Source organism: Rhinolophus sinicus, chromosome 1, assembly GCF_057876585.1.
Source record: "Rhinolophus sinicus isolate RSI-liver-muscle chromosome 1, RSI-T2T, whole genome shotgun sequence".
Classification (NCBI taxonomy): Eukaryota; Metazoa; Chordata; class Mammalia; order Chiroptera; family Rhinolophidae; genus Rhinolophus; species Rhinolophus sinicus.
The window spans coordinates 108,093,550-108,117,622 of NC_142501.1; the positions used below are offsets into that span (position 1 = coordinate 108,093,550).

Here is a 24,073-nt window from a genome sequence, read left to right on the forward strand (position 1 = left end):
TACACCTGCCTTTCCTAGCCCTCACCTCCCTCTCTCTCCCTGGGTACCATATAAGACACACCTGGTGAAGGGCTGAGGCCCAAGAGTGAGGAGAGGGAAGGAAAAAGGAGACCCACCCACTCCCCACAGACAGTTTCCCAGGCTACCGCAAGACAAACCATGTAACCGGAAATGGTGGGAGAGCCCAATGCTTAATGAAGTCTGTTAAACCTCCTCATTCTCAATAGAAGCAGTGGTTGTATCACTTTGTGACTATACTCCGTGCCACCACTATTATGTTACGTGATTTTATCTCAATTTTTAAGTTATTTTTTAAAAACCTTCCCCATACTCCAATAGCACTAATATGGAGAACTGACACTAAGGGTAACTTGGAATTATAAGTTTGTGACAAGTACAAATATGCTGGGGTGAACACATCGTAGAAGTAAATAATGAAAAGGTGTGTTTTCTGAGAAAAGTGGTCCTCATGCGCACTCATGCTAGTCTTTTTTTCTTTTATGTTTTGAAACGTTCTGTGATAAGATTTTTTTTTTTTTTTAAGAAAACGTTGATTCCACCAGACAGGATGTGTTTGTCTGCATGTGCTGGAACAGTGGCCAACTTCATATGGTATTTATTTTCTATTTAACAAGAATTCCAAGCAGGTTGAGTACTTTTCCCAAGATTATAGCTAATAAGTGGTAGAAATGAAAGGTGCAAACTTAGGCCTTCAAAGATGGCTCTTAACCACTCCCCTAGATGGCTGCAGAGAATCTGACAGCACGCTTTGCATAGGTTGGTGCAAAAGTCATTGCGGTTTGTGCAATTATTAACCTTTTAAACCGCAATGACTCAGTGACTATTGGTGGCTTGACTGGCTGATTAGTTGACTGTAAATAAATATCCACATCTCCTGATTTGCAAGTACAGTTTGTGCATAATACTTACAAGTGAATCACTCTTGTATATTCATTACTGTATGTCATATTCAATCTGTGGTTTTAATATGTAATGATTTAAATGTTTTTGGAGAGGAAAACGACATAACTGGCTCTAACAATATCAAATTATGCTTATTTAATGCACTAGATTAAAGCTTATTATGCTAGAATGACACAGTAGTTCATAACTCCCTCCCCCAACTGTGTGATCAATACTTTCAAGTTCTTCCTACTTTGCGTGAGTCCTTTAGATCAGCTCAAAATGGGTGAGGCCCTTGCGCCATCTAGTGGGAACACATTTCGAAAAAGCATTTCAAGTGACTCTTGGCTATCAGAGTTGCGTATAGATACCGTCCAAAAGACACAGATAGACTTATAAATAAACATAAAGAAAGAAATTTCAAATAAAACTGGCCTCATTCCCCCCAGTATGTAATGGCTCTAAAGTCATTCTTACAGAATCTCCCAAATTGCTTTCTTTCTTTCTTTTTTTTTCTTTTATGAAATTTATTGGGGTGACAATGGTTAGTAAAATTATATAGGTGTACAATTCTATAATACGTCGTCTATATATCACATTGTACGTTCACCAGCCATCACCATGTATTTGATCTGTTGCCCTCTTTCTTGATGCCACACAGCAGCTCCCCACTGAAAACACCTCATGTTTCCTAGAAGTGAGCAGTCTCCTGATCAGTTGACTCCAAAGACTGATTTTCTTCCCAATATGATGAAGGGCCTCCTGGCTAAGTCAGTATTGCTGTCTGGGTGCCTAGGGGAGAGGGGGCGCAGGATCTGATGGAAAGTGCAAATTCGTGACTGCGATAACCCTCTGTCAGCTACTCGCCTTTGCTTAGGTAAGCAAATCGTTTAGGGAAATGTGATTTGCATGTGCTATTCCATGCTTGGTGGGAAGTTCAAGGGCCTCCCCAAGAATCCACAAATTCTGGAGCTAATTCTTCTGGTAACATCCACTTTTCCCACTGAACACACAGTCTCAGTCCCAGCTTTCCTCCAGTGGTAGACACTATTCTACACCAAAATCCAAATTCCTTCTTCTTCCAGGCACAGGAAAAGATTGCAATTTCCTCCCCACTTGAAATTAAGCATAGCCATGTGCCTTGCTCTGGCCATTGAACTATGAATGGAAATGACTTGTGTCACTTCCAGGTAGAAGCATTTGATCAATGTACTTGTCATTTTTCTGTCCCCCCCCCCCCCATGCCTCTCTCAGCCTGGGTCTGAGTGAGGGCAACAGGTAGTAAGTATGTCCAAGAACCAAGCAAAATTTTGTTTTAAGCCCCACACTCTCTGATGTCAGACTTTTGGCTTGTGGCACATGTATCCAATTTCTAACATTTTTCTTTTGAAACTTGTTTATGTTCTGGCCCCAAATTACATTAACCCATACCTGTGCCTAAGAGAAAAGGGGAAAAAAAGATGTGACAGAATAATAGAATATCATCTTGAGACACTAAAATAAATAATACTTGGAAAACCTAAAGGAAATGTCTGGACTTCACTATGCGAAGGAAGCCATCAGAGTTCATGTATGTGTAGAAAACAGACCTTCTGCAGACTACGTCTCATCTGACCTAATGAACAAGCAGCTGAGGGTCAGATAGAGGTATTTGTAAGTTAGTTCACCTTTGACTTTGCACTTGTAGAGCTATACTTTCCCAATGATAGAACCAGAAGTGAATTTTATAAAAGGTGTGACGGCTATTGCCACATGTTGTTAGCTATGCCACAATGAATTACCCTCAGAGTCATGAATCTCAGGTTGATTGATATTTCTTAAAATTTTTATTGCGTACTTAATGAGTTATTATTTTACTTAAACATTTTGAAATATAGTCAATTTTTCCTCTGATTTTCAAATATATAAAAGTGAATATTCTGGTGGCATTTACAGTAGTGATTTCCATCCTATAAATCAGGAGAGTTTAAGTTACAGTGGATACTTTCAATCCACATTACAGCTGCCCAGGCCTGGGGCTGGGTGGGAGGGTCCCAGGTTCAGGACCCAGTGACCTGAATACACACACACCCTGATAGGGAGTCATGGAGCTTCTGAACATGAAGAGATCAAACATGGTGTTTTGTCCAAGACCTTGGGATTTGGAGATAGGCTATTGGCATGAAAAAAGAAGACTGGCCCAGGCTGCCCTCGGTTTGGTTGTTCTGAGGTGATTCCATAGATCAGATTACAATCAAGAGATGAAACGATTGACTGAAAAGGCCATAATGTTGGGAATCATAATTATTTTTGAAAAACATGCCATAGGGTCTCGATTGCTCAGAGGCATTATCTCAGCAGATAATGCAAAGCTGTGACAGGATTTTTCCATGAGGGTTGGGTGGAGGCACCCACCTGGCTGGGAGCTTGTCCAGCCGGGGCTTGCCAAAGGGGAAAAGAAATGGATTCAAGTTAGTTCTCTCTCATACCACTATCTAATTGTTCCAATAACATTTATTTAGGGCTAAATTCATTCCCCAATGTTGTGTTGCTTTAGATTTGTAATATATGCTATAGAAAATGTATTTCTGGATGCACTATTTTATTCCATTGATTAGTGTCTCTATTTTTAAGCCTCAAACCATATATTTTAATTTATGCTTTGTAATATATTTAAGAATCTAAAGAACTAGGCATAATTATTATTTTTAAATCATGGGGTTCTTTTGACTTTTATTGTCTTTTCATCCTCTAGAGTTTTCAGGTTCTATAAACTTTTCTATGGGGACACAAACATCAATACTTTATAAAATGTATATAGTAATTTAGCTAATGAATTACTTATTAGCTAATTCAGTTATTGGTATTAACTGTTAGTATTTCTAATTGTGGAATGCTCCATCTATTCATGTCTTCCTTTATTTTATCAGTTTATTTCTTGTTATAAATCTCTGACTTAAATTCTTATGTGCTCTCAATACAATTGGTCAAAAAGGTACTTTTTTCGTGGTATTTTTTGTGTAATCACTAGTAAAGACAAATGTAATTGATTTTGTGGGTTCACCTTTTATCTTGCTGTTTGGATAAATAAGTACTACCTGTAGTAATTTTTTTTTTTTAGATTCTCTAGATTTTCTAGATAATGAATCATGTCCTCTACAAAACTATCGTTTGGCTTCTCTTTTTAAGAGAGAAGTGATTTTTCTGCATAGTCTTTCTTACTTACACACACACATCTCCTGTCATGTTAAGAAAAATTGCCTCCTAAAACTAATATTTTCAGCACTTTAATCTGAAAAAAAGAAAGGAATTTATCAAGTGGCTTCTCACTAGCTATTGAGATAGTGCAATAATCTTCAGTATTTTTCTTGCCCAACTTTTATTTTGATAAGTTTTCTTGTGTAATACCAGCTTCAATTTCCTAGGCTAATCCACTCTCAGTTATTGTGGGTTATTCTTTCATGGAGTCAAAATGTTGTCCAGAATCATATTTATTATTTTTGATCAATTAAGTGGGTCTCAAACTGTGTGTGTGTGTGTGTGTGTGTGTGTGTGTGTGTGTGTGTGTGTTGTAATTTTCAGATTTGGGGGTGAAAACAATACTGACTTCATTAAATGAATTAAAAACCACATAGTAACTTTCTGTATGTTATACAGATATTATAATACATATCCTATGAAGTTCAGAAAAAAATGGTCAGGCTCAACTGTCTTTTTTATGTAACTTCTTCTATGTGTCTGTTTTTTGTCTGTTTACCTCTATATTATGGACCATTTAAAATATTTTACACTTCATATAAGATTTCTTATAAATTTGACATACTAATAAATATCCCTACGTATTAGTAATAGCTACATTTATTATTAAAATGTCTTTCACGTTAATTACATCTTTTTCATGTTTAGTTTATTATTATATATTCCATTTTTAAAATTGAACAGCTCTATCATTTTCTTCTAATTTAAAAATCTATTTTATTATCTTCTTTCTCTAAATAGTTCATTTTTAATCTTAGATTTAATTATCTTTTCTGACTTTCTTTTTATTATTTTCCATGACATATATTTTAACCGGATGCCATCTTTGTAGTCCCTGTTTTAAGTATTTTAATGCAATCTCAACTTTTAGTCTATTTTTCTCTCGTGGAGATAAAGTATAATTCTTAAAGACAGAATGTGGTTGACCTTTAAAAATAATCATCAGTAAGCCTTCATAATCTTACAGATAAATTTAATCTATTTGTATTTTGTACTTGAACCAACAGTTCAAATTATTTTTGGCATGTGCTTGGCTATCATAAACAAAATGGTAGTTTTAAAAATACCATACTGCATATTTCAATCTGCAAGTTTCTCTTTTAGGGCATTGTTTTAACTTTCTCTTTTCACTTGCATTGCTTTTGAAACAAACTTGAAACCATTTCCCTTCAAACCAAATCAGAAAGCCACCTCAGACAACTGACCTATTTGTCCCGAGTGCTATGTGATCCTCGGTCACTCTCTGTGGGGCGAGCGGACCTGCTGTGCGTCCTCAGACAGGGATCTGGAGGGAACAGCCCTACCTCCTCATGTTTCAGAGGCCACGGCAGACTTCCTGTTTCCATCCGGGTGCAAGTTCCCCTGCGTGAGTGGACTTTCAGACTGTCGTGGTTCCCAGCAGCAGGTCCACGACCAGGTGCTAGATCAGGACCTTGGGGCAAGAAGCCATGGGTTTCACTCCGGGGAAAGAAACTGCCAGAAACGGCATGGGAGCTAAGGTCTCCCCCTGACCAAATCAGGGTCCACAGCACAGCCCTTGTTCACGCAGATGTCTGGAGCAGAGGCTCAGGAAAAGTAGACTTGCCACCCAGCTTGGGGATAACAGGTAAATTCTAGTGTAAATTCACACCTAAGAGCACTGAACCCCATGATGAAGGGCAGGTTGCCTCCCTTAGGGACAGTTATAAAGGGCAAACACTTTGGGGTCAGGCTGCCCTAGATCCAAGCCTCCCCTTACTAGTAAGTGGGAGATGCGGAATAAATGACTTAGGTTTACTTTCCTCAATTGTAAATGAGGATAAATACCAAACACACCTCACACAGCTCTTTTATAGGTTAAAGATCATGACAGTAAAAGGGCCTGCCTGACACCAGGCAGGGCTCCTCAATAAATCCTAGTTAACATTACTATTATATCCGGACTACGACCGGGAACGAATAATGCACTCGGCTTCCAGGCTGGCCTTCTCCTGATTCTGGGACTGGGGACAACTGATTTGCCACCGACCTGAGCAAAGGCTCATCAGAGGCAGCAGAACAGACACGGTTCTCTTAATCAAAAACTTGTGTGATGTGTCCTCCCTGAGAAGCGCGCCTTTGTCTCCCGCACAGTGGCTCGTCCAGTGTTCACATGTAACAGGTACTGAGTTATCAAAGGGAGGGAAAAGCACCGACCAGGAATGCTTTGCTCAAAAAACCACAGGGTTTCTTCTCCTGCTTTTGTTAAATTCGTCCTTGCTTTCATGTAAATCTAAAGGATTTTTGTTTCCAGAAACTTCACATAGCTTTTTTTCTCTCTGACTCTATTTCTCAGTATAGTTCCCTCTCTTGGTCCTTCAAAGAGGATGGCACTTATCTTTGGGTCTCTCTGATTTTAAGATGAACAGAAATCAGCAAAAGCTGAAGCGAGAGAAAAAGCAGCAGCGGCCTCATATCCATCCGACCCTGACTTGTTCTCACAGCCCAGCGACTGCCTACCGCTTTGCTGTTTGAATAACCTCCAGGTGTCCCATCCACCCCCACAGCTCAGGTTTGAACTCCAGAACAAATATTTGTCCCATTTTTGAACAAAGTTTGCGAGCTTTCTTTCTCTTTTTTCTACTGTTTAAAAAAGAACTGTATTCCTCTGCTGTCCCTTTGAACTTGGTCCGTGTGGAGTGGAATTCTCCCCAGACGCTGCACTGGAGACCTTGGCAAAGCTGCCCAGCAAAATGAAACGTCTTACATGCTTTCTCCTCTGGTTCTTTCTTTCTGAGGCGCAAGGCTTCGCGATCCCGACCAATGCACTTCCAGAAGTAAGTACGTTTAGAAGCCTCTTTGCTGTTGGCCTGTAAGTATGCTCCGGGACTAGCCTGTGGCTGTTGCTATTCAAGATCTGTATTCTGTGTGGAAAGGAAATTTATGATAACACTCATCTGAGTAGAAGTGCTGTTATAATTACTGGAATGTGTATTTACCTTTTAAGAGCATTAAGGGTTTCGCATGAGATTAAGTTAAGTTCAATGGGTGGCCCTATCGTATTCCATTTATGGAGTACAGCTGCCCACTTCTTATCTAAAAAATGGGGATAAGAGTTGACCTAATCCAAGGGGTATTTGAGAAGTAAGTGATGTGTAAATTACCTAGCACAGGGCAAGCACTAGGAAGCACCCAATAATTATTAACTATGATAATGATGATGGTGAAGACATGGCATTATCACTCTGTACTGAGAGTGTAAGAAAAGTCAATACCAAAGCACCATTGTTTTTCATACCCAGGTGGGCAGTGATTTTGGTAATAAAGGCACTTTAAATATTCCTGTTAAAAGGGAGGATGGCAGGTGGGCTGGCAGAGTGCAGGAATTAATCTCAGAGCTCAAATTCTCCACTTTGGTCTCTCGGCCATCCCCACATAAGGAAAATCTTGGACTGAGTCATTTTGAAAGTCATACAAGAGCTGTTTTGATCCCCTAAAAGCAATGTGCATTATGGGAATATCCTAAGAGATGCAGAGTGAATTACCTACAAAAATGCCAAAGAATAGGACGGCATAGTCTTAGGGGGGAGAAAAACCACTCTGTCAGCTAAGAAACTATCATATTTCCCAACACTTTAAAAACCACTGGAGTGTGATGGAAATCTCAATGACGGAGCCAGGAATTGAAGTCAAGACATCCAAAAGTATTTGTGGCCTTTCAGTCACTTCTTACTGATATTCTCTTCAGATCGACATTTTTAATCCACTGGATGATGGTTCACACTTATCCAGACAGACACTGTTGAAGCCTCTAAGATCTACTCAATAGCTCCACCGGGCACCCATCTGACCGACCACTGGGTTACTGTGACCCCTACCTTACATCCCATCATCTTTTGGCAAACTCAGAAATGAATTCCTTTCACTTAATAACTAGCAGCCATAAATACATTAATGAAATCATTGTGTGAAAATATAAGATTGCCCAGAGATATAGGAAATAAGGTAAAGTAATATAACGAATACCCTTATGCCTGTCACCAGCTGCCTCTTTTGCTCTCAATCTTTGTTATTAATAGAAATAAATATCCTGAATTCTTTTTTAAGTTTGCAGAATATGGAGATCTTGTGGAACTGGCCCCAGGCAAATTTCAATTTGTGCCAGAGAACCGGAGGCATCAGGTATAGTAAGCCTTAAGTTCGCAAACGGAAAATCAGTGAAAGAGATCATGATTAAAGACGTAGCAGAAGGACTGAGATGTCTTGTGCCAGATTTTCTCAAGAGCTTGTTTTTTAGCAGAGACGAGCCCAGTGGTTTTACACGAGGGCAGTAGCACTGTCGAGGTGAAATCAAGTGAGACCTACTGCTGTCCGTGAGCCCCCAAACCGTAACGGTTACCCTTGTTCCTTAAAGGATATACAGCTACGTGTTTTCTGCTTTGTAAGGAAGAAATTTCCTCTTAGGAGGGTATTCCCTGTCCCAGTGGTAGCAGGCATGTCCCACTGCAGTCACACATTCTCCTTCTGGTCACTGCTGTCTTGGGGAGTAGCTCAGAGAACACGGGGGGCCGGTATTTATGGGAGCAATGCTAAGCTGACTGATGATTTGTTTTGTATGGGTATGAATTTCTGACTCTCTAGAAGTCCAGGGTTTTTTTGTAGACCAATAATATCAAAACCCAACAGGTAAGCCCTCGTGTCAAGGTCTTTATCTAGTCTCAAAAAAGAAAACTTCCTCATTGAGAACTGTACTCAAAAACTAAAAGGAGGCAGCCGCTGGCCTCACTATGTCACATAACACCCCGTAAAACCTCAGTTCACCCCACATCAGGCAAGTTAAGCTTATATCCAACACCTGATGTATTATGTTAAAATCCATTAGACGTTAAATGTGCACCCATCACTCTAAAGCTATTCAGCTTTCCATGCCCACAGGACAATCCTTCCCATGAATAATTCCCTAGCATAGTGGTTAGTGTACAGAATTTTCCACATGCCAGTCACCGCGTTTGGCTACACCAAGGAAGAAACACATCGAAATCCCCACTCTCGTGTAGCTTAGTCTCATGGAGGACGACAGAACATGTATTCCGACCCTCTCGCTTTGAAGGAAGGGCTATGCGGCTACGAAACGCTTAGTAAAAGAAGATTACCTAGTATGGGGTAGGAGGGGGTCAGAGAGAACGTCACTGAGAAAATTCTGCCTGAGCTGGGAGCTGAAGGATGAGTAGGAGTTAGTTACATGGGGGTGGGGGGTAAAGGGAATCTGGTAAGTAGAGCACCACAGACAGAGGGGATCGCACGGCCAGAGCACCATGGTAGAATGAGGCACCCCAATAACCATTCAACTGAATAAAAAAATCAGTCAGACAAATAGGATAGAGGCCATATGCCCTCCTCAGCATGTGTTTGATTGAACATCTTCATTTAAAAACATTTGTTTTAGCATTAGATCAAAAATGATGTGCATGTAACACAATGCTGGCTGAGAAGTTTGTTCAGAGAAACACACCAGTAGGAAAACAGAATTTCAGAATGTTTGATATTTATATCTCAGCTCCAATGACTGAGTTACAACTCAGTAGTGAAGGGAAAAAAATTCTTTTGACTGAGAGAAAGCAGTTTTTTCCATCAAGGTAATAAGTAACACACTTTTGAAGAATGATTATCTAACTTCCTTTCACAGAGAAGTGTTTCTGGAGAATCTGGAAAAACGATGGTAAGTTTACTTTGATTTTGTTAAAAATTGAAACCTGAATGATTTTTCTGTTACCTATTATCTAGAAATCCGTCTTGCTGCTTTCTTTGTCTCCCTCACTAAGAGCATTTATCAGATTTTCGAAATACCCCCTTGCCCAATTCTGTTTGGAAGTGTGTCTAAAACTCAGCATGAAAGAGCACCGGGTACATGCACCCAGAAGCGATGTCACCGAGAGCTGAAAATGTCCTCTCTCTTTATTTTCTCAGCTTTCGGCAACAACATAGATTTCATCCAAGTATATGTATTTATTCCAACTTGACAGTTTTCATTTAAAATATGACACCTCATAGCTTGGGAGGGTAAAAAAGAATGAGTGTGGGAAAGGAACTCTTAAACATGAAACATGGGCCAGATTCCTTGATTTGTTCAGAGTCATCCTTCCCGTGGCAAGAAAACGTTAAAAGGAAGTGGTTTGTGTAGGCTTCCTGCTCTGAACTGATAGAATCTGTGAGAAGCACAGGTTTGAGGGGTAGGCAGGACAAATAACTTATCTTAGCTGCAGGCGAGCTGGATGTTATCGAGCTATAAGGTCTCATCTTGGATGATAAAGTTTGCGGGATGATACCCACTACTGAAATAAGCAAATCCTTTTGGAGAAAAAAGCAAAATCCAACAGGTCCCCTAATTACCACAGCCCTGAAGCAGCTGGCAATTCTCAGGCACCTCCTAAAAGATGTGTGTTAGTAGCATCTTGCCTTTGAGTATACTGCAGTGATTTTTACACCGGAGCTGCCTTAAATCAGTAGAGAAGGACCTGGCAAAGGGCGTTGGACTAATAATTGCATCAGAATAACATTTTCTTGTCATGATATTCTATTCGTTGTTCATGCCCATCAGTGTTTGCATATTTTCATTGGGGGAAGGAGAAGAGGACCGGGAGAAGACGAAATTGTAACAGATAAGGTTGAAGACAGTAGAGGGCAATATGGGGACCACACTTGTCTTCCAGCCCCCCATACCCCTGCTGTGCCCCACTCTGGAGATACAGCAAGGGTCCCCTGCCAACCCTGCAATCCTGTATCCTTTCCTCGCTATGGCCCCGCATTTGAAGTTATTTCCTGGACTTTCTCAATCCAATCTTGCTTCCCACAACTATTTTCTACTTGCATTCTAATTTTAAAGATCATTATTGATAGAATCGTAGAGCGGAAAGGCATCTCAAAACAAAGGCAGACTTCTGCTAAGGGGTATTTCAAGTTAGGAGAATGCGTAATCATACCGGAGCAGTACGCTTAATGGTGGCTTAGAATTGTTCCTAATTAAACGTACTGCTCTTAACATCAAATAGGTAGTGAAGTTCTGGGTCATTTTTCTCTGAAAAATTACAGTTACCCTTTCTTGCCAATTGCAGGAAGATGTTGATCAAGTAACTCTTTATAGCTACAAAGTCCAGTCCACTATTACTTCTCGTATGGCCACCACCATGATCCAGACCAAAGTAGTGAACAACTCCCCGCAGCCTCAGAATGTCGTGTTTGATGTTCAGATTCCCAAAGGAGCCTTCATCTCCAACTTCTCCATGTGAGTAACTCCTTCCTACACAGAACAGAAATTGGATATGCTCCACTCTCGGAATAGAGTGCATTGTCACGGTTAACTGTTCCGGGGCTCTCACTCTCAGAGCTGAGAACCCACTGGATGTCAAGGGTCATCGTAAAATGGGTCCCAATAATTCATTTCTGATCAAAGAAATCAGAATTTGTGAAGGATTGGCTTTTCATGTCTAATTACCTTAAAGCAAACTTAAAGCATCTCTACGGTAACCACCTCCCAAGTACTTACATTTTAACGTGTTTTCTTTGGGGGAAAGAAATATATGGAGTTGCCCTGGCTTCCAAGAAACCTTGTGTGTAGAGCAGTTCAGGATCATCTAGCCAGTGATTGAATTCCTCTGTGTATACCACTGACATGTGGGTTATCCAGTCTTAACTTGAATATCTCCTTAATGACAAACTCACTACCTCCCCGGGTAATCCACTCAGTGGTTGAAGGGTCTGTTAGCATTATTTCTTATACTTAATTGAAATCTGTTTCATTTTCTACCCAGTGACTCTACTTCTAGTCACAAATTTCTTTTTCATTCTCTACAAAACACATACTGAAGTGTTCAAGGATGAAATTATATCCTGTCTGAGACTGGCTTCAAAATAATCGAGGTGGAGAGAGTGGGGGTACAGATTACTGAGATTGGCTGAATATTGATAATGGTGTAGCTCACTGACAGTTTCATCGAGGTTTCTTGTATAATTTATCTATTTTGTGTGTATTTGAAGATTTCCACAACAAACGAAAAATTGTAAATCACTCCAATGCCTTTCAAACAGTGAAGGCTGTTACCTTAGTTACCTTGTCCCACTTGGCAGTTTTGTTTATCAAGACTAAACATTCCCTGTTCCCCCAAATGACTAGATGGCACTTTATCCTCTGACCCTTCAGGTGGCCGTCACCAGATTGTGCTCCACTTAGTCAGTGACCTTCTCAAGTTGCCTAGAACAGAGCAAAATGCTCTGCATACAGTCTGGTTATTTTTAAAGATCTTTTCTTGAGTTACCTCTCACCTGCTATTGTCTTTCATACACCAATGACAACAATGAACAAATAAAATAAAGTGTTCAAGTACCACGCACGTTGGCTTCTACAAACTGCAGAGACAGTTAACTCTTTTCTAAACAAGAAAAGTAGGTGGGAAAAAGGTATCATGTGACTTTGAATTGGTATTCTTTGAATTGGCTTAGAAATTTACTTAAAAAATTTTTTCAGTAGCCTTTTCTAAAAAGCAACTATAGAAGGGAAAGCTTTTACATAATGATGGTATGGAACACCATGTCTGAAAAATTATATTTAAAACTATGTTGATAAATTTTTATTTTTAAATCCCTTAACCAGAATTTATTCTAGGAATATCTTTTTTCTGTTTTTCTCTATTCTTTCTGTTTCCCCCCCAACTCATTCCACAGAAGATTGAGGGGATGAAAGACAGAATTGTGAACATACATTTATTTTGGTCTCTCTCTACATTGGGTGGGGGCTGAATTTATAAGACCAGAGAAGATAGCTGCTTATATTATCAGAATTTAATATGAGTTGTGCAGACCTCCATATCCAAAATATTTCTTCTGCCTTTTTATCAAGGTTCCAAATATTCTACCATTAGACATGATTTTCTTTTGTCTTAAAGACTTTTTGGTCTTTGAACCTTAGCATGATTTTATGGAACCAGTGCTGACCTGGACACCTAGGGTCCAGTTAGTTCTAGCTCGGTCTCTGACCGACTGTGTGACCTTGAGCACGTCACTTGCCTCCTTGGCTCCAATTTCTCTCATCTAGAAGAGTGCTTCAGCAAGCATGCTATTGGAGTTTGGGGCAGGAAAATTTTAGTGACACTGTCCCTCACATTGCAGAATGTCTAGCATTCTTGGTGCCCTCTGTCATCAGAACAACCCAAAACCTTTCCACGCATTCCTAAGTTCCTTCTGGGGGAGAGACACTGCCTATTTGAGTGCCATCAGTTCCCTTTCATTTCCAAAATTCTGTGATTGCACTGCTCTGACCAGATTAGATGACAGCCACCAAAAAATCAGGTGGGTAGAGCTGGAGATGCAGAGAGAAGTCCCCAAGAAAGGTGTCAGAGAGATAAACAAAAACTTTACAAAGGGTTCATTCACCAGCACCTTCCTCCATGTTACTTTACTCTCTGTCACCTTTGCAGGAGAGCAAAACGCCCCTGGCTATGGCAGACCCATAACTCCTAGACGACTGACCTTATAAAACAAATGTAAGCTGGATCACTCATAACGCACCACTCACCTCTCCTAGGCACATCTGTGATTCAAAAGGGATACCCAAAGAGAACAATGCTTAATCTGAAGGGTAAAACTTGAAAATGAAGAAAAACTTTAAACGCAAGCAACAGTAGTAAGGGAAAGCTTCTAGGCTCGGAGCCTACCTGACCCTCGTAAATCACACTGTCAGATAAAGGGGCTCCTATCTACAAAATACCCAGATGTCTCTCTTTTTGTTTCTAACAGGTGCAAAATGAAAAAAAAAAAAATCCATTCATTAAATCCACCGGGTTGGCATGCTAGCTTGTTTTTGTTTTGCTAAATCTACTATTCAGACCCACTGGTGGCTTTCCGTCATTTTCTAGGTCTGTAGACGGCACGACGTTCACCAGTTCCATTAAGGAGAAAACCGTGGGCCGAGCGCTGTACTCACAGGCCAAAGCAAAAGGCAAAACCACTGGATTGGTGAGGTGAGGCCCAGGCGTGCCTTTATTCCAACTGCTGCCTCTGCTCACTCCCTTCCCTCAAAGACACAACAGCCCCAGAAAGTCACACAACCTTGTAGAAGGGTTAGGTGTCCCCATTTCTACTTCCCTTAGGCCGCTCTGCAACAAGTAAGTTATCCTTGCATAGCTTGCCTTGCAGCCAGATGGTTGCATGCAGCCAGATGGATGTTCTCTAGCTAAATATTGATTTGGTAAAAGAGTGCGGTAGAGGAACTACAGAAATATTGGTGCTCTGGTGACAACACTTACCTTATACAGTTGACGCTTGAACTACAAGGGTTTGAACTGCGAAGGTCCGCTTACCCTTCCACCTGCGGATTCGCCAGCCTCGGAAGAAGCAGTATTTTTGCCTTCCCAACCGCAGATTCCCAACAGGGGATCGAAAACACCATTTTTGATGCACAGTTGGTTGAATCTGCGGATGCAAAACCGTGGATAGGAAGTGCCGACTGTAGAGTCAAAAACTATAGCGGATTTTGGGCTGCATGGGGTCAGTGCCCTTAACTCCCGCATTGTTCAAGGGTCGACTGTATACAGAGGTAAAAGTTTGGAATTTGTTTTAATGACGTATTCTGCCTTACTTTTATGGGGTAAGCCTTTTTCTGCACCAGTTACTTAGCTTAGATTCTGTTTATGTTTTTCTCCTTATAATCTTAAATAAGACACCGGGAATGCCAAACCACCCTCTAAAAGGCAGCCTCTCAAGCAAGAAACTTCAAAGAAATTTTCAACCACCCCTCCTCACACTGCGTATCTAATCTTCTGCCACATCCTGCCATCCTTTGTTTTTTCATCTCCTCCTCCTCATTTATGTAATATACTGGTAAATATAATAGCTATAACGGGGTAAGTGCCAATGCAGAGAGGGTACAAAACCCTATAGGAGTTCAAGTATACAATTCTGTCTGTGAATCCAGAAAATTGTTGCAGGGGATGTGATGTTGGAGCTGAGCCCAAATAGATTAAAATAATTCATCGAGGTGGAGAAAGGAGAGAAGAAATTCCAAGTAGAGGGAACACCTACAGGGTGGCTCCAGGTTAATTGATTCTTTTATCTTTACATAACATTTTTCCCTCCTTACCCATCACCTTCACCACATCGGCCATTCACCTGTTCCACAAATATTTATTTGTAAGGGAAACTCTTGTAGGTCCTGAGGCTGCGACAGAGACCATTGAGCTCTCCTTCTGGCCCACTCCCCAGGTAATAAGGCCTCTCACCACGTGCTCTGCTTCTAAGGAGCGCTCTGGGCCACACTTGTCTTTTTCTTCAGCTACCTGATATCTCCAGCTCACTTCTCCATGGTACTTCCCCGACCTCCAATGGGCTCATTATCACAGTTCCACCTTGCTTATTTAGTCATTTAAGTTTTTAAACTCATTCATTGTTTATCCTAATGCTCAAATCACCCTCATTTGATCATTTCTCTTTAAAATCATAGACACCTCAAGATCAATGATGACATTGGACTTGATATGTACGTGACTAATTAAGGCCTTATGCTGGGAATACATATTCAATTTGATGAAATAATTTCTGAAGATTTTCAGCAATAGAAAGAATTCCTAGAATGGGTCTCCAATGCAGCAGAGGAAATGTATCCTGTCTTTGGAGTGCTCTAAACTTGGGTTTGAGTCCCAGCCCTGCAATCCACTAGCCCCGTGTTCTTAACAGGTTACTAATCTTCTATTAGCCTCACTGGTTATCATCTGATAAACGAGGGTACTGATATCTATCTTGAAGAGCTGCTTTATTAAAGATGACATGTGTCAAGTTCCTGGCACATAATATGGAGCAATAACCAGTAGCTTTGTGCAAATGACACTCAAGTCTGTAAGAAGCTCTGGAAGAAAAAGATCAGGTAGGAGAGGAGACTAAAAATGTTGGTGGAATTAAGTTTATCTGGAAGTTTCAGGGATCTCTGTTGTACCTACTGTTCACTTTCATGAACAATTGAGCAGGTGTGATTGCCTAGGAAAGTCTGGATGCCCTCTGCCTAGATTCTGGGTCTTGTGCTCGATCACACGTGTGATGACTTACATCGGGGGCTCACATCTTTAGGAGCCGGGCTCTTGATATGGAGAACTTCAAAACTGAAGTGAACGTCCTCCCTGGAGCAAAGGTGCAGTTTGAACTTCACTACCAGGAAGTGAAGTGGAGGAAGCTGGGATCCTATGAACATAGGCTTCACCTGCAGCCGGGACGCCTGGCCAAACACTTGGAGGTAAGCATGGATTTGCAGGGTGTGCGGTGATGCCATCCTCTTACGGCTCTGTCGGTCACTACTCTTTGTGGTGTTTGATGCCACTCAACTGTGCAAAACAGTGTGCTGTGCTGAAAAGGTTCTGGGTTTGGTGTCCCCAGGCCACTGCCTTACAGATTCCAATCGCAGCTCAGCTGCCTATTTGCTGTGTCAGTTCTCTAGTGCTGCTGTAACAAATGACCACAAAGTGGGTGGCTTAAAACAACACAAATGTATTCTCTCACAGTTCTGGAGAGCAGAAGCCTGAAATCAAGCTGTTGGCAGGGGAGGCTGGAAGGGAGAATCTATTCTTTGCTTCTTGTGGTGTCTTGCAGCTGCTGGCATTCTTTGATGTGTGGCCTTATGGCCACATCACTCCAATCTCTGTCGCTGTGGTCACATCACCTCCTCTGGGTGTCCCAAATCTCCCTCTGCCTTATGTCTTACAAGAACATTTGTCACTGGATTTAGGCCCACTGGATAGTCCAGGATGATCTCATCTGAGATTCTTAACTGCATCTGTGAAGACCCTTTTCCAAATAGGTGACACTCACAGGTCCCAGGGACTTAATGTAGACATACCTTTATGGGGGGGAGGGGGTCACCATTCAACCCGCTACACCAGCCTTCTGACATGGGACAAGTTATCCTGAGTGTCCATGTTTTCATCTGCGAAAAGGGTACTATCACATATTTTGTCGTGGGACTGAAGAGTAGTGTGGCAGTGTCAACTGAAAAGATGAAGCTGACTGAAGCTGATGAAAGTCAAGAAGTGGGGAGCAAAATATTAAGAGCTTGGGCCCCAGGGATGAAGGGTGGCTCAGCCACTTATGAGCTGCGTCACTCTGAATCAGTGTCTATTCATTAGTAAAGTGAAAACTAAGTGAGAACAATAACAAATAATAATAATGTTGGTGAGAGTTACACAAATTCATACATGTGAAGTGCTCAGCACAGCACTTAAAGTATAAAGAGAGAAGTGAAGATATGACTATGGTTTTGCCAAAGATTGCCAAAAGGTTTGCGAAAGGGGATTTGCTCCTGTTAGCTCTGCTCAAAACAAGAAGACAGGAAAGTAATAAAAAGGACAGGGTGTGAGGAGAATGGTCTATTATTGGCAGATCTACGGAGTAAATTACAGAATGGCTTTCTTCCTAACAACATGCGTGCTCTTAGGATGGGATGGGATGGAGTGGGATGGGATGGGATAGTTGGAATGGAATGGAATGGACTAAAGAATAGAATAGAATAGAATAGAATAGAATAGAATAGAATAGAATAGAATAGAATAGAATAGAATAGAATAGAATAGAATAGAATAGAATAGAAATTTAGAATGAGACAGGGAATTAAATCTCAGAGAAAGGAAGCAATTTAAGGCGAACACTGAGTTGCCCAAAGGGTCTTCGGCCTCCATGGTGAGATGGAGTACATTCCACAGAATTTAAAGAATGTGCAGAAATCTTATTTCCCTAAGTGTCATCATGGAGCCATGCTGGGTCATCTTTGGGAAAACTTGAAGATGAGAAAAGCAGCAGAGAACTTCGTAATTGTACCTCTTGCTCAAAAAGCCTTGAAAGATGTTTCGATGCTTTGAGTATTTTCTTTCCCATCTCTAGGTAGACGTGTGGATTATTGAGCCTCAGGGATTGAAATTTCTTCATGTTCCTGACACATCGGATGGTCACTTTGATGGTGTTCCAGTCATTTCTAAAGGACACCAGAAGGTACCATGGGCACCGCATGATGCCAAGAGTCTAAGTGACCATTAGACATGGGTTCCAATCACCTCCTGTGTCTGGGGAATTAGAAAGTAGTCGGGTGTTGAGCTGAAGGAACTATATGAAGAAGCAGTGACCCCTGAGCAAAGTCTCGGGTCTTCCACAAGACATACAAAACAGAACTCCCAATTGTTTCATTTTGACCAGTGACTGTCCCTTTTGGAGTCTCATTTCACCCAAAGTCATCTGCTTGACCAGTAACTAAAAGACAGCTTTCATATATGGTAGATTTTCATTAATCACAGCAAGAGATATTCAGCTTAATTCTCTCTGCCTTCGTGGCCAATAATACCCAAGTATGGAGGAGTCAAACTCCTCTAAGAACTTTTCACAAACTTTCTAGAGTTGGTAGCCATTTCTTCCATGGGGGAAGGGAGGAATTCTTTGAGTCTCTTAAAAGGGCCTGAAACCTGGCCAACAGCCTCGCAGACTGGCCGATGCTCCCCTCACATGCCTTGCCACTGTCCTTTTCATCAGTAACAGGACAACTGATGCAGAACAGCCATGGGTCATCGGGTCATACCTCTTTACCTGTGGGCATGAGAAGGTGCAGCTGTCAGTCACCCCCTCACCTGCAGAGGGATGGGGGCAGAGACCGGGCTCTGACATCACCGTTCTTTCCAGGCACATGTCTCCTTCAAGCCCACAATAGCACAGCAAAGAAAATGCTCCAACTGCTCTGAGACTGCAGTGGACGGAGAGCTGGTGGTGGTGTACGACGTACACAGAGAAGAGAAAGCTGGAGAACTTGAGGTGGGTGCACACAGGCCCTAGGAGAACCACCCCGCTGAGGTCACTGTTTCTTGTTGAACAAACTCCCTGGCCTCTGAGTAATTGCAGCTTCCAAGGCAAGTGTTGAGGCTGCAGAAAAGGGGCTGAAATCTTATTTCCCTAAGTGTAGCTAAGTATTGTCTTTTCACGTCAGGAAAACTGGATAAAACGTCATTGGATCTCATGTCCTTGTCCCAGAAAGGTACTTCTGGGCCTCATAGAAACAACAGAAAATCACAAAACGGGAGTTTTAGAGGACGTTCCCAGGCCTTTTGCAACTAGACTATCACAGAAAGCAGAGAAGTTATGGGGCTGGGAGGATGGAACAACCAAAGCCTAGAGAAAGATCTGGGCCAGTGGTGAATTCCAGGGTCGATGTTCATTGGGAGATTTCCCGAAGAGTTTTCTTCCTGCTTTGTCCTGTCTTCGGTGTGTGTATTTCCCCGGTGCTAACGTAAGCGTCTTTGGAGGGTACCATACGAAAAGCCTGTCCTGCCAGGGACAGGGAGGCAGGGAGGTGTCCACAGCCACATACCCTAGAGCTGGATGGATCCTGTAATGTCCTGACAGAGCAACTAGAGGACATGGGAGGAGAATGAGGGGAGCCAGTCATTACAGCCTCCAGTGGAATCCAGCTGGAGTAGCCTCCCCTTCTCTTCAGGAACAATCCACATTCCCTAGAACACCCATAAAGGCCCGTCACGATCCTCCCCGATTCCTGAATTCTTGAATTCTGTGGTCCCACTCACAGAGCCCCAAGCATGCCATATTCTCTCATAGCCAGGGCTGCACTGTCTGGAATTCTCCACCCCAACCATACCCCGCCCCAACCTGGCCCAACCCCCGCCCTGGCAGGCTAATTTCAAACTCACACTCAAGTCCCATGTAGATGTCATTTCCTTGGGAAAGACTCCCCTGTCAGGTGAGCTGCTCCTCTACGGGTGTTCTGAGGGCTTTATTTTCCTGATTTCAGCACTGAACACTGGAGCTGCAAACTGTCTCTTCTCTGGTTCCCCTTTGGCCCATGATGGCGAGCAGGGTCCCTGGAACAGAGGCTGTCAGTAGAGACTGGGTGGAGTGGAGGGGAGAAGAACAGAGTGAAATACCCTGGGGGCCACTAACCTGCGAGAAGGTTGGGACCTTCACAGGAAAGGAAGAAGGGAGCAGGAAGGAGGGCGAGAAGACGGACACCAAGCTGCCACCGCGGTTCTCCTGTTGAGGACCCTCACGCCTCCTGCTCACCATGACGCACCTGCCCTCTTAGTCCCCAGATCCTCATCGTCCTACACTCCAAACATTGACAGTGTTTGGCCCACACATGTGTTCTGTCTTTCAGGTGTTTAACGGATATTTTGTCCACTTCTTTGCTCCTGAGAACATGGACCCAATTCCCAAAAACATCCTATTTGTCATTGATGTCAGTGGGTCCATGTGGGGAGTGAAAATGAAACAAGTAAGTAGCCCTGTCGGCAGTGATACGTGGGACCCTGGCCTCCTTGGGTCCCTCTGAACAATGAAATCATTTCATTTCTCCTTCCCCCAACCCCAGTGCTTGTCTTAGACAGTTTGAGCTGCTGTAACAAAGTAACACAGACTGGGAGGCTTATGTATGAACAACGGAAATTTATCTCAAAAGTCACCTTTCTGAAAAATGTATCTCAGTATAGCCTCTTCTCACTTTGGTCACTGTGCTGTTTTATGAAGCAGAACAGTGGTCCTTCTGCATAACGTTTTACTTGAATATCTTGCCATTGTTCACCAGTAACTCTGAAATCGTTATATGCAAACCTTTTCTAATTATACTGTAATTCGGTGAGGGTGTCCACCCTGTCTTATGTCGTCCACTTTGGAGCTCAGCATAGGCATATTCAGCCGTAAATGGTACAGATGCAGTTCTAAAAAGCAAACAAGGAAATTTCATATTTTAATCCATCAATCCATCCATTCAACCATTTGAACAAGCAACTATCCATTTATTTATTCATTCATGCATTCGTTCTTTCCTTCATTTGTTCAGCAACCATTTCTGACCTCGCAAGTGTTCACTACTCTTCTAGGATCAAAAAGAAGGTAAAGATATGGCCCCTGCACACTGTGCCCATATGCCAACACCAGGTTTCTCAGCAGTGGCACTGCGGACATTTTGGATTGGATCATTTTTTGTTGTAGGGGCTGCTCTGTACGTTGTGGGATGTGTCACAGTGCCCAGGGCTCTACCCTCTAGTTGCCAGTAGCACCACCCCCTCAATCGTGACAATCAAAAATGTCTTTAGACATTGCCAAATGGCTCCTGGGATATGTGGGGGGAGGGACTGCCCTCAGTTGAGAACCACTGCTCTAATACAGCAGCTCATTCACTGCTTCACTCCTTCCTTCCTTCCTTCCTTCCTTCCTTCCTTCCTTCCTTCCTTCCTTCCTTTAATGAATATTTATTAAGCACCCACTATGTGTCAGGCACTTAGTTCACCAATAACAAAATCAACCAAAAACATTTTTAGAAAAATCATCCCTGCCCCCATGGAGCTTATGGAGCTTACATTCTACAGGAAGGGGGACAGAGAATAGACAATAAATATAATAAGTAAATTTAAAAGTATTGTCAATGGAAAAAAGCTTTAAAAAAAAGAAAAGAGAGAATCGGGAGTGCCATTTGCAGGAAGGTGTTGGTGGTTTGAATAGAAAGACGAGAAGTGGTAGTTTAAGAGAGTAGTGAGTAGATAGACTTGCGAAACACGTTTGCTTTTCAGGCTCCACCAAGGGGCACCTGAAGTCTCTGATCCTCGATGTAAAGTAGGATGAGTCAAAGTATTTGTGCATAACAAAGTAAGTCACCCAAAGTTTACGTCTCAAAATGCAGACAGTACGTGTTCAGAGTAAGGGAGAGGTAGGTCTGTGTTTACTGAGGTGGATTTAAGAGGTGTTCTGCAAGACCTCTAGCTTGAGTCAGTACTTGAAAGATGACAGGATGAAATATTGGTCTTCCTCTATTCTTCTCGGGCTTAAAGCATACGTGATGAGACCCTTCTCCTTTCTCTTTTGGGACAGACGGTGGAAGCAATGAAGACCATATTGGATGACTTGAGAACTGATGACCAATTCTCAGTGGTCGATTTCAACCACAACGTGCGCACCTGGAGAAATGATTTAGTCTCAGCGAGTAAGACACAGGTCACAGATGCCAAGAAGTATATTGAGAAAATCCAGCCCAGTGGAGGTGAGTGGGTGTCGCCTACGCCCAGTGAGGGTTCGAATCTTGATTCACTGAAGAATCAAGATTCACTTGATTCCTGACCACAGTGCGCTTTGCCCGGTCTGCAATGGTCTGCCTTAAATAATACATGTGTTATTAAATGACGAATACTAAGTTCGTGGCAAGAGTACAACACATAACCATCCCATCCCACACAAGTTTTTAATTATTCCAACCTTCCTGAGAAAAGGATGTCAATAAGTGACAGTCGCCTTCTCATTACTTGTGTAGCATAAAATGTTAAGTGTCTACAGAACCGTGTCTAAGTCGATCAGCAAGACTGCTTTAAATACTTTCAATTTGGTGTTTCCCCAAATGATGGACTGGTGCTTTGAAAGGGCGAAGGGAATCGTTTACTCCAAAGTGAGTATTTTACTCCAGCCTGGGCAAAATTGGTGTCACTTGGGAAAAGCAATCAAATGACTTGGGTACCTGGTAAATTATGCACAAGCGATCACCAGCAGATGAGCTTGAGCCCAAAATACGATTGTTTCTGTGCAAAGAAAGAGCAAACAACTGAGCAGCACATTGTATTTCCCTTTCAGGCACAAATATCAACGAAGCACTACTGCGGGCCATCTTTATTTTGAATGAAGCCAATAACTTGGGACTGTTAGACCCCAACTCGGTCTCTCTCATCATTTTGGTCTCTGACGGCGATCCAACAGTAGGCAAGTATCACTTCAATTTTCCAGTGACAAATATTTTTACTATCATTTCGTAGGACCCTGACTTGCTTACAGTGGGAAATCTAATGGCATTTGACGGAGTTTCTAAACCATATTAAACCCATGCTTCCTGACAAAAGGCTTCTTTTGACCCTGAAACACTCAACCCGCTTAAACCAGTGCCCAGACATTTTTCAGTGATGCCCTTGAATGCCTCAGTGTCACCTCTACAATGGGGGGCAACTTTCATTTTAATTGTAATCGTATGTTGTGAGGATCGCTGGTACATACTAGTGAAATGCATCCATTTCCTCAACTGAAGGTATGTGAGCTGGTGAACCGGGGTGTGTGTGTGATGAGGGTTGACCCCAGGTCTGCAGTGGTACCTCTGGAGTCACAATAACGCATTCCTCATTGTCCCCACTTCCCTGGTCCCTCACTGCCGCTGGACAAATCGCGTCTCTCTAATACATCCTCCTGTGAAGCGTTTTTCTTATCCACAAGACGGCTCAGCAACTCCCTGCTTCTACCATGTACTGTTATTTTTATTTGCTTCATTTATCTTTACACTGACAAACATAAGTACGAGCAAATGTTTGATTGTGCTGCAGTCTCTGTGTGGACAACGGTGGTGTCTGACCTGTGCCTGACACAGCTCAGTGGGAGGAAAACCAGTGATGCCATCATGACAACGCGAGTTTGAGAAAGATGAAGAGCAACCGTTTTATGAACGCTGAGACTAGAATGGCAGTTGTGATGTCCTTGTTGCACATTCAGAGTCTTTCTTTTCCACCTTGGATCCGATTACTTTAAAAATTCAATTTTAGAATAAAATCACAGGGAGAAAAGGAAATAGAGCAAAACAATGTCCCTGGAGGCAGTTGCTGGAGACTTGTGTATCTTTCCAAAGATATTCTATGCAAATCTGCATACTATATGTACATATGTACACACATATATGTGAATACACACACACGTGTGCATAGTATATACACATACATCCTACATATACCAAATTTTAATTTTTTTTTTCCCCTTTAAAAATGCCTTTGGGATCATTCAATATAAATACACAGAGAGTTGCTTTGTTCTTTTGAATAACTGTACAGTATTTCACAGTTGGAATGTACCATAATTTAACCAATCTTTCTTATTGGGGTACATTTAAGTTGTTTCCAGTATGTGGCTATTCCCACTAATGTTGCTATATGTC

The 24,073-nt window shown here is 42.0% G+C and overlaps 1 protein-coding gene across 1 annotated transcript in view; it reads left to right on the forward strand.

The window, feature by feature from the left end:
- Positions 1–6,701: 6,701 nt before the first annotated feature.
- The window catches only part of ITIH2 (inter-alpha-trypsin inhibitor heavy chain 2), a 31,150-nt gene continuing 13,778 nt past the window's right edge, over positions 6,702–24,073 (forward strand). Inside the window, exons 1-11 of the mRNA XM_019738211.3 lie at positions 6,702–6,935; positions 8,206–8,280; positions 9,785–9,817; positions 11,211–11,380; positions 14,007–14,111; positions 16,210–16,372; positions 18,010–18,117; positions 18,796–18,924; positions 20,279–20,395; positions 21,988–22,156; positions 22,738–22,863. Coding sequence (XP_019593770.3) covers positions 6,852–6,935; positions 8,206–8,280; positions 9,785–9,817; positions 11,211–11,380; positions 14,007–14,111; positions 16,210–16,372; positions 18,010–18,117; positions 18,796–18,924; positions 20,279–20,395; positions 21,988–22,156; positions 22,738–22,863 — 1,279 coding nt within the window. The 5' untranslated portion in view covers positions 6,702–6,851. The remainder of the gene's footprint in view (positions 6,936–8,205; positions 8,281–9,784; positions 9,818–11,210; positions 11,381–14,006; positions 14,112–16,209; positions 16,373–18,009; positions 18,118–18,795; positions 18,925–20,278; positions 20,396–21,987; positions 22,157–22,737; positions 22,864–24,073) is intronic.